Source organism: Leptonotus elevatus, chromosome 9 (genome assembly GCF_054856555.1).
Source record: "Leptonotus elevatus isolate MCC_2025b chromosome 9, RoL_Lele_1.0, whole genome shotgun sequence".
NCBI classification, from domain to species: domain Eukaryota; kingdom Metazoa; phylum Chordata; class Actinopteri; order Syngnathiformes; family Syngnathidae; genus Leptonotus; species Leptonotus elevatus.
Genome location: NC_141247.1, coordinates 18,956,276 through 18,974,202, shown reverse-complemented (window position 1 = coordinate 18,974,202; position 17,927 = coordinate 18,956,276). Strand labels below are relative to the sequence as shown.

At 38.3% G+C, this 17,927-nt stretch overlaps 1 protein-coding gene across 4 annotated transcripts in view; it reads left to right on the top strand.

Annotated features, from left to right (window-relative positions):
- unc5a (unc-5 netrin receptor A) overlaps positions 1–17,927 on the top strand; it is a 180,644-nt gene that overhangs the window by 100,620 nt on the left and 62,097 nt on the right. For all 4 annotated transcript variants that reach the window (XM_086084677.1, XM_086084676.1, XM_086084675.1 and 1 more), the window contains exon 3: positions 15,192–15,335. In XM_086084677.1, the coding sequence (XP_085940803.1) occupies positions 15,192–15,335 (144 nt within the window). The remainder of the gene's footprint in view (positions 1–15,191; positions 15,336–17,927) is intronic.

Below are 17,927 nucleotides of genomic sequence, written 5' to 3'. Positions count from 1 at the left end.
AACATGGTCGAAACCCACAAAATCGACTCTATAGTTAATTCTATAAACACACATTTTATATATACACTGTGTTGATATAAAATAGTAGCACACTTTCTCAAGTAAATAAAATCCGAGTGTTGCTGGGTTACAGGTCGGGTAGAAATGCGATAAAGCGACTCCTACCTGCTCTTCTGCATTCAGTCTCCTGCAAAGGAAAAAAAGACAACATATGCACGTGTCTTTTCATCAGAGTGCATGTTCAATGAGGCGTGCAGACAGCGAAAGGAACAGCAGCGTGCTGGTCTGGGACCCATCAGGAAGCAATCCTGAGGATTTTATGCAATCTGCTTCAATAATTAATCACTTCACAATTCATCTCAGACCATAGATTTGTTTTTGTAAATTGTTTTGTCTTCTGCGCCTTTGCTAAAACCGCAATAAGCTGTCTTTAGGGCTCCATGACTGTACAAACATTTTTTATATTTTATATTATGACATCTGCAGTTCACTCGCTCAGTGAAGTTGCTGTAATGACAAGCGTAATGTTTAATGACAAAAGTGGTTCTGGCTGCTTAGTACAATATTGTGATTATTACTAGTAGTAAATAACAAAAGAAGAACAAAATGTACCCAATAATTGTTGATTATTTTTTTCATTGACTAAATCAAATCATAAACATTTTATTTCCACAGATACTTAACTCATTTGCTCCCAAAAGCGTAACAAAAAAAGTTATGTTTTAAATATATCCATGGTCCCCAAAAACATATTTGTTATTTGTTTTTGCTTTTTTTACAGAAGGCTTTGATGCAGCCTCTGACCTGAAGAGGTCGCTCAAAGCAATGGTATTAGGGTTAGTGTCAAAACGGCCAGCAGTTGGCAGCGGAGTATAAGAGATCAACCAGGGCTATGTTGCATGTTGCAATTTGTGAATAATGATAAACTTAGCAATATTCTAATGCTAATTGCTGCAAAACGGAAACAGATAGAAATATATAGTTTTTTTTGATGAAAGAAGAGACTCTAATCTTTCTTTTGGTCGGTTCCATGTTTTTATAGCAAAAGAACAGAATAATCATTGGACCTTGCAAAATCAGTCAAAATCCATCAAAAGAGCCGGGAGCGAATTGGGTTGCTTCAGTGAAAATGGCTGGGAGTGAATGAATTAAGGAAGAAAACAAAATCTGACATGAAGTCCTCCAGTGCAGTAGTTGGCGCTATACTGCGTCCGTTTAACACATGAACAAATCATCATCTGCTTCAGAAATAAAGGTCACAATTTTGCTGTCATTGTGTTAAATGAAATATTATATACCAAAAGTACTAGTAAATTAAAAATATAAATTGGGGAGTAGTCCAAAAAGCGATGGTATTAAATGCCCTAATATATTAATTATGGCTCAGTTCCTGTTTTGGTCTGTAACTTGTCAGAAAGGTAGGCAAAAATGTTCAAAAATGTTGAATTCCAAATTCAACACAAAGATGATCATTCTTCTTTGACGGAGGACTACATCGACGATCTATCAGTTATCAAAAGTGTTGCCAATTATTTAATGACTCACTCACTTCTCTGGCTTAAAATTGTGATGGATGGACTCTGAGATTGTTTTCAGGGCCATTCTCTCGTCACGTGTGTGACATTCTCACAACAATTCTGTTGTTCTTCCAGGCGACGAGCTTCGGCAATAATTGAGACCTTATAGGATATTTAGTTTGGCTTTTTCACTTCCCTTCTCAGCAATTCCGAGGCAAATGTGCTGCGTCACGTGTGTATCCAACCAAATGTGGGCGTTTGTTTTGATGTTTTAACAAATGAAAGATCACTGATGACCTGTAACAAATTGTGTACCGAAAAGTTTTGAATGTGCTATGTAATGTAGTGCCATATTAGGTCCAAAGGTCAACTCAAGTACAAGTAAACTCCTGACCAATTTCAAGGGTCCACTCCCCTCTTTCGCCGCCTTACTTAAAAGTTTCAGCGTCAGTTTATTTATAAAATACGCAGCTCTCTGTCCTGCATCTACTTGATAAATAATTTACACAGTTGCATTTGAACAAAGAAGTTAATAATTAAAGGCTCAATGCGTGTTCGGTCTGCAGCACTTCATCCCCTTGTGTCATTATAGTTGATTCAGGCGCGAAGTATGTTGACTTCTCTATATGAACACTGGGGCATTAGGTGCTATAAATGGACTACACACGGTTGTTGTTTTTTCAGGTGTCTTCTTTGTAGCCAGTTCAGCTGGAGAAAATCTTTCTCAGTTGGTAAAATGCTTGCTTTCATTCTGTAAGGGAAATAATGTGTCACAAGCTAACATAGCGTCGCTTTTCCTGTGAAAAACAATGATGTCCTTTTATTTTATTTTATTGTATTTTTTTCTTACGTTTTTGGGATGTCTGCATTCAGTTTCGCCCCATAAACATAAGAATGTAAATTTAAAGAAAAGACAAAAATGGACATATGTGTTTTTCATAGTACAGCGATGACATGCTGTTTTCATATACATTGACCCTCCCACCTGCAATAAATGTAAATCTGTGACACTGTAGCATGTTAAGTGTCTTTTTCAACTCAGCATCTTGGCAAAAAATTTAATCATCATATTTTACTAATAAGGTTGTTGCTACTTTTGTCACCTTCAAAGGTGACATTCTTTGATTAATTAATTTGAAGGCTGTTGAGTAGCTGAATGTGCAACCCTTAAATACAATTTTTTTTTTATATATATTCACAAAGTCAGAAGAACGATTGCAATTGGCACCCGGTCTTTTCAGTGTTTTTTAAATTTTTAATGAAAATAGGGTTAATCATACTTTGGCTTTTCACCAGAGGATATTTCCCAAATGGTGCCAGGTGTTTAGAAGGCTGTGGATTTGACAGTGTCACTAGAGTCTGCTTAATTACAGTGCCTGGTAATAGAAGCTTTCCTGCAGTTTTTTAGACCTTGACGAAGCTCTAAATGAAAGGTGGTCCTGGATGTGTACAATAAGCATGTACCATTATTTTAGCATTAGCATTTGGAATCCATAGACTGTTTGAACATTTTCAGTTTCTGTATATGTTGACTGACACTTCCAAATCGTCTCTATTGTTTGTTTGCTTTTTGTTTTTTTTCACAAAAGTATCCCAACATGATACCTTTTTATATGGCCGTAAGTCTAGCGCAGCAGTAGTTCAAACCAAACAAACAAATTAAATCTTTTGATTACATAGCAGTGGTGCAGCACAAAATAACAATGCAAATAAATTACATTTAAATGTTGTGTCTTCAATGAACAAAGTAACATCTAAAAAACAAAAGATCACAATTCCACTTAGTGCTGCAGCAAAATGAAGATCTTAAATGGTCAATGAATCAATTTCACACAATGAAACAAAAGCTTATTTTCCTACTGTGTGTTGAACAAATAGAAGAACAGAAATCTAATTTCAACGCAAAATATGAAACAAGTTATTGTTGTGATATCACTGAATCAAGATGCTTCCCTGTCCCCAGACTTTAGCTTCGAATTCATGCTATCCACTAGTTGACAGAGGACGTGGCTCAAATTTGCCGTTCGAAAAGCACACCAAAAACGGAGTGCTAGGTGCTCCAACTGGGGACACGGTGCACCAGTGCGTCGATCAGTAGGAGATGAAACATGAGCGGGGTTCGGGGGGGGATATAATTTATATAAGCGTTGTCATTAACCATTCACGTATCATGTATGATTCTCAAGTTGCTAAGTTATGAAGGTTTTTGGGGGATGTTTGTGGTTTAGTGGCGCTAAGTCTGGGTTGCTTTTCTTAAGGTAGTAGTTGTGAGGCTGGCTAACGTTAACATTAGCTAGCTACGTGGGCTAGCAAGTTGATTACTGAGCCGATTTGTTGTAGGTTAAATATAAATGGTAATAAATACGACTTGCTAGCTAACTTAATAGGACAACACACTGGTGTGTTTGAAAAGGAATGGGAGCAGAGAATATTTTGCCTCCCCGAACACATGCACGCTCAGTGTAGTGCAAACAAAACAAAAGCAATTCTTTGAGAGATGAGGGATTTAATGTCTTGACGCAGTTTATTGAATCCAACAAAAAAAAACTTGGAAAGTGTTGAGAACAAAGTGCTGTTGACTTGTATTCTATAAAATGTGCATTATGATTTTGTTTGGTATACTTTATACTGAGATCATTCATAATTCATATTTTATTTAAGGTCTTGACATTCTAAGTAGATGTTCAAGTGAGGAGGTTTTATAATATAATATCATGCCAAAAAACAGTTTGGGCTCCAGGGCGCGTCAGCCAAGCAAGCTTTTTAGCTGATGCAACCTACTGTCGTGATCATTATTAGAATTATTATGTGCAGTAAAATTCTGATAACATGCTTTATATTTCAAAAGGCCTCTCTGCTGTTGATTGAATCATGATTTATGTTGTTCCTAACATCATTTGATCGTATTCCTGAAAAAGCCTCCACCTTTGTGCACCGCCAGTCCAAGGGCCCAAGAGAATCCAACAAACAGTAAAGAGGGAGGGGGGAAAAAACCCTAATACAATTTGTATGGCGCAGAGCACTCTGCAGCCAGATGGGAGTTCGGTTGACTTACCTCAAGCAGTCTTTCTTATTTACTTCAGAGCCCGGTGCCATGTCAGACAAGAAGGGGAAAAACATGTTGGACAGAGCAAATTATCATTCTTTCAGATATCCTACTCAGCCAAATGAAATAGAAGCTGAGGCAACTCGCTCTGGGCCTTTACCTCGAACGTGTTTTCATGGAGGTACAACAAGGTGTGTTTAGGAGATAAAAGAGTGAGTCTCGGTCACTGGCAACCTGAAGATGGTTGCCGGGCTTTCTGGTGTTGCCAATCATCAGTCGGGATATTGGATGAGAGGAGTGACAACGAAGGCGCTTCGGTAAGTGCAGTGGGGAGAAGTACAGTACTCACACCGTGGGTGTATTTTTCAAGAAAAGGTTAAAGAAACAATTGGGGGGGGGGGGGGGGAGTAAAAAGTAGGAAGAGAAAAATTGTTGCCTTGAACTAATGTCAGTTTGAGGTAAAGGTAAAATTGCATTAAATAAGCAAGGCAAGTTTTCTGAGTTGTCATGGCAACTTGGGGTCTGTCACACACGAATATATCAAAGATGTGCACATGTATTTATGTGGTGGGCCAAGACATCTGGCTGTGTTTCTGGACCGCTGAGAAGTCATTAATAGACTACTTGGCGCTTATGAGGTCCCACCTTAAATCATTACAGTCAAACGAACAAAGAAAATTTACTTGAACTTGCAAAATTTGTGTTATATATAACACGCGATTACAGTAATTTCCGGACTATAAGCCGCTACTTTTTTCAATTACATTTTGACCCTGCGACTAATACAAAGGTGGGGCTTATCCATCAATCACAAGATCGCACTATAAAGGAAGCGCGAGAGCGTCAGGCAGAGCAAAACAAACCAAGTGAGACCAAACACAGTAGGAAAGACAGAACGGGAGTGAGACAATTTGCTTCCTCATTATGGAAAAGAAAGTAGCGGGAACCCGGTGTGGTAACTTTAAAACACCTGCGGCTTACAGTCGGATGCGGCTTATATGTGTAACAAACTCGAGTATTCCCCAAATTTAGCTAACACAGCTTATAGTCAGGTGCGCCTTATAGGCCAGAAATTACTGTAATCACCAATTTTATATCTGTTCTAAATGTATATTAAGATACGTTTTCATACACTTGTTAACAAATGTGGAAACAAATTTAAACTAATATAATTATGGTTGCATCTTTTTGTCATTGATACAGTAATTTCATAATTTATAAAATTGAGTTAAATAAAATGCTGTACTGTACTTTAAAAAACAAGTGTGATATCGATTTGTGTTAAGGTCATTTTTTCGGCCACTGGATGGCATAGTTGCATTTGTAAGATGTTGGTGACAGCTCAGTGCAGTTTTCTTTTCATACTAAGAGCTATCTAATCTTTTTTTAAATTGTAAAATGCAACTTATAGAGAGAGAGAGAGAGAGATGGTTTGTGAATAGACAATAATTGATCACAGTAATGTGTACAGTATTGATCCCCTCCGTGTACAAAATGCAATAGAATTTTAGGTTCTTAAAACACTCTAAGACAGCAATGTACATTGATTAATTAGACAGTGCATCTTGTATCCAGGCAGTGATATTGCTTCGCTCCTATTTATAGAAACTTAGCCATGATGTGAGCATTCTGTGACACACACAAAAAAAAAAAAAGCTACTTTGAGGTTTGGACAACAATTCATTAACACGTTGCCAAGTTGAGAACGCTTGTGCTATTTCATTACTGTACAGTTTGTCAGCCACTGTATTCTGCGTTGTTGTTAGATCCTGTGTTAAGTGCCGTTGAACAAATACTGTATGGAAGCGGAAGTTCTCACTTGAGCTCAACTGCTCGCAATTGGCTTCATTCAAACTTGCCTACTTGCAGCACCCAAGACTTTGACAATAGAGTTGGAACGACGCGATTCCCTCTCATCAAGCTTATCTGAATCTCCTTGGAGTGGCATTGGACTGAACCCAGACAGACTGATTGGACCGCTACCTGTTTGTCAGCCATGAATCATCTGTAATGACATACAGGGTATCGGCAGGAGCCTTGCAACGTGCATTCATTGTGGAAAATGGACAGCTCAATCAAAAGAAGCTCTTGAAAAGCCGGTTATAACTGGAGGCAGCGCCTTGACCCAGAATCCTGTCCCACTGACTCGAGTCGCAACCTTACCAACATCCTTTGCCCCTCCCCCTTCTGCTCAGCCACTCTTCCAGTTTAATCAAAGCAATGCGTCACTCAGAAGGCCACGTCATACTGTTCTTTTGAAAGGGCAGACACTTTTGGCACCACCTGCCAACCCATCATCTTTACAAAGTAATTGAAGTTTGCAGACCTAATAAGATTGCGGTAATGGCCTTGGCTTGTGGAATGGCACTGATTTAACTCGTGAAGAATATTGTACTGGTTGTTGTGTACTGTCGAGTGCAGTGGGTCGTCAGACGGTCATTTGACATTTCCAGGTTACTGACAGCGCAGCTTAAGAATGGATTGGCACGCTCGGTTATTGAAGTACTTGATGTTTTTTCATTTGATTCTTTTATATCTATTGGCCAGAAGTGTTGTTCATACAAATAGTGATCAACTCTGCAGGTTGTGACTAACGTACAAAGTTATGTACGTTATAAAAAACCGACCATCTTCCTGTATTAAGTAGGGGTGTGCATCTCTTCACAAAGAACGATTTAATACGGTTTTCCATACGTAGGCTGCGAAACGATTCAAGGACGATTCGATTTGAAAGTGGAACGATACGGTTTGACTCGGTGAGATTAAGCTTCGACTCGATATGGTATGGCTCTGTTCGAGAGGGTATAATGCAATTACTTTTTAGTTGTTATTTTACACCCATTTGAATGAACTTGTCAGTACTGTAAATGGGCCATTTCATTCTAAGATATATTCCTCCAATAATAGACTATTCGATACATATCTCGATATATTTCAAAGTGGAACAAATCAATTTGCTTCAATTCGATGCACTCCCATCTTAAAAAATAAAATAAAAATAATAATATATATATATATATATATATATATATATATATATATATATATATATATATATATATATATATATATATATATATATATATATATATATATATATATATATATATATATATAAATATAAATTCCGGTTTAACCAGTTTTTGTTCCACACTATTGTGGCCACAGCCAGGTGTTGTTATAGTTAACGAAAACTAATTAAATAATTTTAAAATTGAAAAAAATGGACAGAATGTTTTTTTTGTTTTTTTAAGGAAAACTTACATACTACATTTTATGTTTAGAAAAACTAACTATAACTATTATAATAATAGCGAAAAAAATCTTTGTCAATATCATACAAGGGCTTACGGGGTTCATTTTAAGTTTGGGTTTTGTTTTACATCTGTACAGATGAAAAAACTTCAGACGTTTGAGAAGTTTAGTTACGTATAGTTACCTTGTTTAATCTTGCACTAGACAAATACGTCATATATTAAGAAAAAAACTTATACTGAAACTAATAAAACAAAAATAAAACAAATTAAAGTATTCGTCAAAAAAATAAAAACTGACAAACTTACTTTAAAAATACTGGTAATTTAATCTAACTGAATTTAAAAAATAATAATAATACATTTTAAGTCAGAAACTCCCACTACTAACTACAGAAATTGACTATGGAAACAGGTTTTGCAAATAAATGCTGATAAGACCGGATACACCTCGCACGTTTTTCCCGGATATTACGTTACATGTACCGTATTAGCATTTGGGGTGCGTGTCCAAGCTGTATAAATAACTAAATACATTTTTTTAAATCCGGAGCGTTCTTTAATCGGAAAAATACGACAATGAACTTATTTTTGCATGATACATCAACTTTAATATTTCATTTTCTATAGTACTTTACAGTATACCCTGAGGTTCAAGGAAAAGTGCCTACTATTGATTATTTTTTTTTCTTTCCCCAATCTCCAAAGTGGTTCTATCTGGCTTTGGGTCTGGATTCATTTCATGTTAGAAAGGTAGTAATTGGTCTGAAGAGGGCTGTTTTTGTTGCACTCTTGAAAAGAAGGAGCGAGCACCCGGCGCTCGGGTTGATATTGATGCCATCCTATACAAAGAGGAAGCGCAGTAGGAAATGAAACACTTGGAACATGCTTTTGACTGGTGGCTAGGATGCGCCGACGATCCCTTAAAAGCTTCGTCTGTAATGTCCCCTCTCAGCCATTGTGTACGCTTTCTCTTGAAATGATGCATCGGCCTGATGTAAAGTCACCCAAGCCTAATCCCTTTCTATCTCCTGATGAATCCCAGCCACACACAGCAGGCCTGGCACCTAATTGAATTTCCTTGTGTTCACAATGAACACACACCCAGGACCTGTAAGTTCCAGTCTGTGCCTTTGATAAGCAAATGACCCCTATGGAATTGAGGTCAGCGCCTGCAAAAACAAGTGTGGGAAGGAAAGCTAAAATTCCGCACTCGCAATCGACTCGCCAAAGATTGAGTCCGGTGAGGTTTTGTTGAGCTCCTCTCGATTTAAGGGGAGATTGCCCACAGACAAATATTTCTTGTTTGCCGTTTCTGTGTGCACGTTTTCCAGCGAGGCGTGAGCAAGTAATCATAGGAGAAGAAATCGTATCCCGCTGCCAAATGTGCCAACTTGCCAGTGGATCAACAACAAAGTTGCATTGTACTCTTTTTGACTGAAGACAGCGCAACATGTTAGGTCGGTGAATTGGCAAACCCATCTTAAATCTCCTCCAGTCCCTTTTTATTCCTCCTCCTTAATTTGCTGAAACTCTGCTGACTCTTGAGCCCTAGCTCCTTTTAGATTATTGATTACAAGACATTTTTTTCCATCGGAAAGTGCCAGCAGCCTCATTTTCTGAGTGCCTCCCCTGAGTATTTATTGTTGCCTGGCTACGAAATCCATTTTCTTGCCCTTCCGTATTTCCTCCTCGCAAATTCACAAATCAAGGAAGGGCGGGAAAAACGACCGTGACAAGGCACTCAGCAGACAGAAATGGCAACATCCCTCTCCACGCAAGCTTCCAGTTGCCGCGGGTTCGCAGATGACGGGTTTCTCCTCCGCCGATGACAGCGCTGATATCCGAAGGCCCTTCCTGTTTTTGACTTTGATTGCTTGTTGAAAGAGAAGTGACATTGATGAATGTGCCGCAGCTCCCAAAGTTGAACGGGAAGTTGAACTCCCAAATGAGTGCCCTGTGAGTGGAGCAGGAAAAAAAAAAAACTGCCACTGAGGAGATTTACCACTGCCAGTGCTGAATTTCTGCATATGTGATGTGTTTGGATAATACATGCTGTCAAATGGACGGGAGAATCCAATCAAAAGCTGCACGCGTTTTACTTTGGAGTTAAAAGCTTCCCCTGCGAACTCGACAACTTACAATTTTGTGCTTTGATGTCATGTCCATATATTTGGCCACTTTATTTTTTCATAGCCATTTGTTAGTTAGCAAACTTAAAATGCCACCCAAAACTTTGAAGACGATTGTGGCGTGAGCCAAGGAAGTTTCATATTTGATTTTTAGTACAAATCCAGGATTATTTCCCCAATATTGTTAACATTAATAACCAATATTGTTTGGAATTAAAGACCCAGTGGGTAGTCCTAGGTGCCGTCTAGTGGTGAAAGAATAGCATGACAAGCACGCAGGAGCACGCACACTACGGTGGCTCAGACAGACCACATTCGCTGGCCTACCACCAATTCTTAATGTGTGTGAACAAACCGGAGTTAGCCGGAGCAGCTAACAAGAGCTGCTTGCGGTAGTTAGCCATAAACTGGAGTGGCTAGCAAGAGTTGCTAGTGGGACGAGCTAGTAAAAAAAAGAAAAGAAAAAAAAAGCTATTAAAAGCTTGTGAGAGCGAGAGCTGTGGAAGGTATGTTGAGGTCATGATTACTAGACCTACAATTATATTTTTCAAAATATTTGTTTATGCGATAAAGCATTTTTTAAATATTTTTTGGGGATCCTAAACAGTCAATGAATGAATTATCAGTTCACCGCTAGATGGCGTTAGGGATCACTGAGAGTCCTTCAAAAAAAAAAAAAAAATAGTAGGATATCGATGTGAACTCTTTCTGGCCTCTTATTTTATTTTACATTATTTACAACACACTGCGCCCAGACAAGAATAGCTTATGAGCGACTGTAGAGACGTAAGGCACGGCCCAGGTGTGTTGTCAATCATTTGCCGTACGTGCACACTTATAAAAAATTTTTATTGAACCTTTATTTAACCAGGTAGTTCAGTCGAGAGCCATTTCTCATTTACAATGACGCCCTGGCCAAGAGGCAGTTACATAAAAGTGATAAGAGCAAAACAATGAAACCAACATCATGTCACACGCCATACCACAGCCTCGCGCCAAAGGACACCCGGCAGCCTCGGTTTCCTTGTTCAGATTATTTAGCTCCGAACGAAAGTTAAATTGCCATCACAAACTGCTGCCATCAACATCACACACGTCATCCTGAAATCATGTTAAATTTATAATTAAGGACGCTTCAATACAAGCAAATTAATTACTGCTCACATTGTATTGAATGTGGCACCTGTTCCACGCATTAGCGGCTAGTGGCTAGCAGCTAGCCGCTAAGCGGGTGCCCCATATAGGCTGGCATGTTCCGTCAGACTTGTTTTTAAAGACAGTTTAATAGACAAATAATGACTCTTCATACGTTAATGATGACAGCCTGACACAGTTGCACTTCCTATTGGTCCATTTTCAACTAACCAAGCTTACTCAAATGTGTCGTTTTAGCCAGGACCAAAATCGTACTTCCTAATGTTTCTAGAAAATACAGTTTGGTGCTGCGCACAGTTAAAATTGTACTTGATTAGTTGATAGAATTTTCCTTTAGTATATCTGAATACCAAAACCATATTTGATCAATACTGTTTTGCAACTCTCCAGCATGAATAAGCTATGCTACAAATGTAGCAACCGTGGCTAAAATAAACTTGTTTATTGTCCACAGTAGGACAATGCACAGCTTGTACTTGTTATTGAGGGCTGTGGTTTTGGTCAGAGGCTCGGGGAAGGGGAGGAGCTAAATGAGGCTACATTCGCATCTTGCTAGCAGTTTGAAAACGTCAAATTGCTTTTACATCATTTCAAAATCCTTATCTCAAACTATACAGAGGTGTCAGAATGTGCTATCAAGGCAATTGCTGTTTTGTTTTTAGGAATCGACTTGTTGAAATGCTGTTGTGCCTGGAAATGGCTTGTTGGGGTCAGGGGACATGTTTTTTTTGTTTTTTTTTTAGAAATTGAAAATAAATATGCAAAAAATGTGTTATCTACTACTAAATCACTTGGCATTTGAAAAAGTAATTGCCGACTTTCGTTATTCATGAAAGGCCATATTTTAATTGATATTTAACACTTCTTTAACATTTTTCTAGCTTCGCAGAAGTTTTAATTACTAGCTAATTTAGAAATGCAGCTCAAAGCAGAGGTTGCAGGAAACACATTTTTCATCCTCACTTAACAGGAATGTCAAGTGACTTTGAAATTGCAGTACGTGTAAATTCCTGCGTACATGGTCTCGTTTTATGACACCTCGAAGATGACTATAAAACACATTTAACAAATACTTTGACATGCTGCAGAATTTATTGATATAACCAAGTCATAAGCGAGTGTCCATATTAACTGCTGCGACTATACTTATTTTACTCACCGACGTCGTGATTATTTTGTGCTATGCCTTAATTGGGAAAAATTTGGACGGATTGGCTCGCAGCAGTGTTTCTTGAAAGTGTCAGCCACAGCGAGCATGAGGTAATTATGGAGACGGGAAGAGATAAGGCAACAGAACGCAATTACACTGGCAAGCAGAGTTTCAAATTGCTCCTCTTAGAATTTCTCACCTCAGGTTGCTATTGTTCATGCATTGCATCTCCATTCTGATCTTTTATTCTTTTCACCCTCCGGCTCAAAGACAAGGAGAAGTTTGCATTAATCAGATACATTTCTCCAGCCTTGCAAGGCACTGAATATGGGCTGTTAGTGAGCACCTAATTTACTGTATGTCTTCTGATATATGGCAAATGATATGCACATACAGTATAAAGTGCTCGGCGCTCAGTCTGACTCATAGCCATTGCGTTTTTTAATGCTGTGCTGTATTTCATCTCTGCAGCTTTACTGCATAGTGTGAACTTGTATTTTACTTTACACGCAGCTTTGATGGGAAAGGATTGGATTGATTGTAGTAGTTTAAAAAAAATAAAAAATTGGATCTAAATAAGTTTGACTGCCTATGCTACTTTTTCAACTAGCAGTACATTTGGAATTATATTTCTTTTTTTTTCTTGACTTTATGACACACATTCAAAATAAACATCAATCAATCAATGATGGTTTGTTTTGCTTTTTCAACCGTAATGAAGTGTGTTTGAGTCATGAGACGTCCGCAAGCTGAGCCGTGATTGGTTGTTACCTGAGCGCTGAGAAACTGTGATGACATTTTCAGTCGACAGCAAGTGGCAAAATGGATGCCCACCGAGATGAATAAAAACAATGTGTTGAAAAAAAATGCAGCCGATTTTTTTTTTTTTGCAGCACTTTTAAGTCCCTTACAATCACATTTCCATAAATAGCTACCAAAAGATTTACCTGGTTGTTAAATTTTACTCTTGGTGCGTGGCCAGGCACGGCAAAGACCCAACTATTTGTTTGCAAGCAATTAAATGTGTTTTTATGTCTCAATCTAACAGTGCTTCTTGTACTTTAATGAAAATTTAACATGTTAAAAGGTTACTTAAATATTGCTGTAAGGTTAATAAAAGTTTTATATTTGTAGTTTACTGTTATTTCTATTATTTCCTACCAGGAAAAGCCTGAATGTCCTGGAACCAATTAAGTTCGACCTTAGAGGTTCCACTGTGTTTTGTAGTTTAAGCCTACAGTATGTTTTGTGACTCTTATGTTAAGTTTCCTGCTTCTTCTCCATTTGACAAATCCTTGTTCACTAAAGTGTTTTTTGTTGTTGTATTGTATTAAGCCCACTTTAATTCAACATTCTTTTTTTTTTTGTCACCATTTCTAAGTTTAAACACTTGTTTGAAGGTTTATGTAATTGTTGGATTCCTGTCAGAAGACAGATCCTGTGATCATACAAACCCAACGCAGAGCCTCTGTTTGTTTGAGGAAAACAAAAAATGTTCACAACATCTCAAACCCATGCAAGTGCTTCACATAATTGCTATATAGGTTTGATGGTCTGATAGGTGCCACTTAGACAAGCTCCCAGCAACTTGTGTCTGAAGCTGAAAACGATCACAGCAAGACCGCTCAAGTGTCACAAAGTGTTTTTATGCAAATTGCAATTGAAGAGCGACACTCCATCCAGACTTAAATATACAGCCGGTGTATATGCGCCGCTTCACTGGGTCTGGCACTGGGTCTGTGTCGTCCGAGGCTCCACGGAATGTTTCGCGTTCATATGAAAAGGTTCAACGCCTCTCTGGGGGAAAAACCCCCCCAGAGAGGACAGATCAGATGGGGTGAGCGGGAAAGTAAAGGGAAAACGGGGGGATGTCTCTTCATCAATTGGCGAGAAAGTAGAACGCGTCGTAAGACTCGAGGCTCGAGATGAAGAAAAAAAAGTCTGGATTGGATTATCGATACAAGGTTAAAGGAAAATGATAGCTTGTCCTCCAAATATGAACTCTTTTGACAAGATGAAATTGTATTACTGAAGAAAATTTGTCCCAATCTCGTTTGGTGTCCACAATGATCGTCTTAAAGCTACTTTTGGATTGTGTTATTGAGATTAAAATCATTCATTCCCAGCCATTTTCACTGAAGCAACCACCTTTGCTCCCTGCTGTTTACGGCTGTAACTGAATTTTGACTGATTTTGCAAGGTCCACAGAATATTTTATTCAATTGCTATAAAAACATAAAACAAACAAACCTACCTAAAGAAAGATTAGAATCTCTTCTTGTCATCAGGAAAAGAAAAAAAAAGTATATTTGTATGTGTTTTCCGTTTTGCAGCTATTGGCATTAGAATATAGCTAAGTTTCATCATTTAAAATTACTGGCAGAAAGAGCTTTTTGCAACATGTCCCTGGTTGATCTCTTACACTCTGTTGCCACCTGCTGGCTGTCTTTTGTAAAAGCTACTATTCTTTAAGCGACCTCTTCATGCCAGAAGCTGTATCAAAGCCTTCTGTATGCTCTAGCATAAATAAAAATAAAATAAAAATAAAATAAAACGTATAAATAAGTTTTTGGGAGTGCAGGGCAAATTATTAAAAACTTATTTATACGTTTTTGGTTTTGAATTTTCCAACTTAAGAGGAGCTGGATAGGCTGAGTAGTTTTTTTCTCATTTCTGTATTCCATCCCACTTTATCCGACTTTCAAATGACACCAGTGATGCCTGCAGGCTCTTCTCAATGTCCTCAGTTAACAAGCACTCTGTTTGCATAATATTAGAGTTTTCTGCTTGTTTATTCTGCACTGATTTCTAAATTGTGTGGTTAGATTTGTGCAAAAGGTGCAAAATGCACATGAAGGCGTACATGGTTCACATGTTGGGTGAAAAAAAAAGAAGTATGACTTCATTCTTATGTTTTTGTTTCTTTTTGCTTTGCAGCTCTGCCAGTTATGGAGGTGACAATCGAAATCACCAGACAGCAGGTGGAGAAGATCTTCGGCCTGGATGAGTACTGGTGTCAGTGCGTCGCCTGGAGCACAACGGGGACCCAGAAAAGCCAAAAATCGTACATCAGAATTGCTTGTAAGTGCACTTGAAAGTTCTGACAGTCCAAATTGAACTCAACCTGTTCTGGGATGCCGGTTGACTTCCAAGTTCTCAATGATAATCTTATTCACAGGGATTTTACTGTGATATATGTGAATGAATTTGCTCCAAAAGATGCATCATCAAATTAAAATACTCATCCTTCAAAGAAGAGAATTCGCAAAGGCACATCCTAAGCTTAATGTTGTTTTAATACAATAGTGATTAACACAAACAATATTGTTGTTGGTGAAATTAAATACACGTTTTTAGCCCTGTAAAAAAAAAATTGTAATGTGTTGTTTGTTGACAAGCTTCTGTGGGCATTTAATGCTGGTCATTAACCATTACGATTTCAGCTGCAGGCTGTTCACGTTAGCCTCTGCTTGGCAAATTTGTAATTGCTGTTCAACAAATTGTGTTGTACTATTTTCCTCTTTGCCATCACCGGGACCCTTCTGTGGCAGCATCCAAAAAGCACATAAAAACCCCAAAGAGTGGACAATATTTGCTGATGTTTTGAATGACGTCATGGTGCTTTGGTTGTGTTCGACTTTTGGGACAAATCTTTGGCTCAACTCCAAATTGTATAACTTTTAGGGCGGTTTGACTTTGGAGGTTCCACTGTACCATGATATTATGCATGAAAATCTGTAGAAGAGGACACTGCATATAACTTAATGGGATGGAATAAGACCTTAATAATCTCCATTTTGTTATTAGTGACCTTTATCTCCTCACGTTTCTTCTTGCTGTGATTCTTCTCCCTTGCAGGGAGAGATGTTTTAAAAAGTGGCACACTAAATTTGAGTATTCATGATATTTTTCACGAGATAGACTGTATCAGCGATGATCCAGATGAAAGTAGCTGAGTAAAAACGGATTTGAAATTTATTGCAATGTAGCAACCATAAATCTGTCTGGGGAACACGGGCGCATCCTCTGCTGCAGCCTCAAAGCTTTATTAGAGTGAGCCTTTTTTCCGTTGGAGTATTTTGAAGCATTCTGTCTGTTAATTGCCACATAAATATGCATTATTGGAGACGACGGCGTCACCTCCTCCCAACAGGACCTCCAGAAGACAGGATTCATTATCGAACCATGTTTGACGGTTCAGACAGTCCGTTTTTTATTGTGTTTTAATATGTGATCCATTTTTCAAGATCCTCTTCTCATGTATTTATTATTTTAAATTAAATAACTTCATCTGTATTATAATTAACAATGTGAGATTTATTATTCATAGATATTTTGGTTATGCTAAAATAAGGCTAATGAGCCATGAATTAATATGTAGAGTTGCTAACTTACTAAAACAATCAGTCTTTTAAGTGTTCACTAATCGCAACTTGACAAAATTCTATCAAACAAGTGTGACATAAACATAAGTCAATATGTCATGAATCAGATTTCAACAATAAAACCAACAAATGTGGGGTTTTGTCACTTACATTTTTCGTGTTTCATGAAACATTATTATGTAAATGTGAACTGCCTTTAAATGAGAAGTCAAGTCAAAAATGTTCTTACAATAATAGCAGCAGAATCCATCTCAGGTGGCGGCCATTTTGTCTTGTACTGCCATTTGCTGTCCACTGAAAATGCCATCAATGTCTCAATTTGCGAATGTCACATGACCAAACCCAGAAAACAGGTGAGCCGTGATTGGTCGTTACCTGAGCCCTTTGGCACTGTGAGGCCATTTTTAGTCGACAGCGAATGGCAGTACAAGACAAAATGGCCGCCATCAGAGAAGGATAAAAACGAGTGGATTTCCTGCTCGACTTCACCTTTAAACAATGAACTTATCGAGACACGATATAAATAAATGAATAAATTATACATATGTAAAAAGAGGGTTTTATTTTATTTATAACAGGGGAGCCGTGATTGGTCGTTACATGAGCCAATAGGCACTTGGATATCATTTTTATTGGACAGCAAATGGCAGTACAAGACAAAATAGCCGCCGCCAGAGAAGGATAAAAATGGGTGGATTTTGTTGCTTGGCTTCACCTTTGAACAATGAACTTATCTTGACATAATATAAATAAATGAGTAAATTGTACAATACATGTATATAAAAAATAAAATAAAACAGTGTTTCATTCTCCCCCAGATTTCAGTCTTTGCTATTTAAAAATCGCCTTTGACTACAAAGCGTTCAGCCCTAACTATTACAGAAGTCGATGACACATCCGCATAATCTCTGTGGTCATTTCGCTTCCGTCGCTTATATCTCGCGTCTTGTGTATGTGCTTCATTTCATTTGCCAAAACACTCCATCTTAGCACTCCTCTGAGGACACTGTCTCCCATTAGTTAAAAGTAATTCACCAGCCGCTCGCAAGCCGCTCGCAAGCCGCGTCCTCTGCCCCTCGCGACACGGCAACACATCGATTCACTCTGAGTGCAAACCCGGGGCGGACGCATCAAATTAGTGCCAAGCTGCTAGCCATCAGTGGCCTGTCTGGCTCATCGCATGCACGTTGTCCCACCCTTAAAAGAACGAGCGATGCCAGCTATACCTGTGTACGCTCAGCGTGACTTCTGGGCAAATATATAGCAACGGTGAAAGTATTCAATGAGA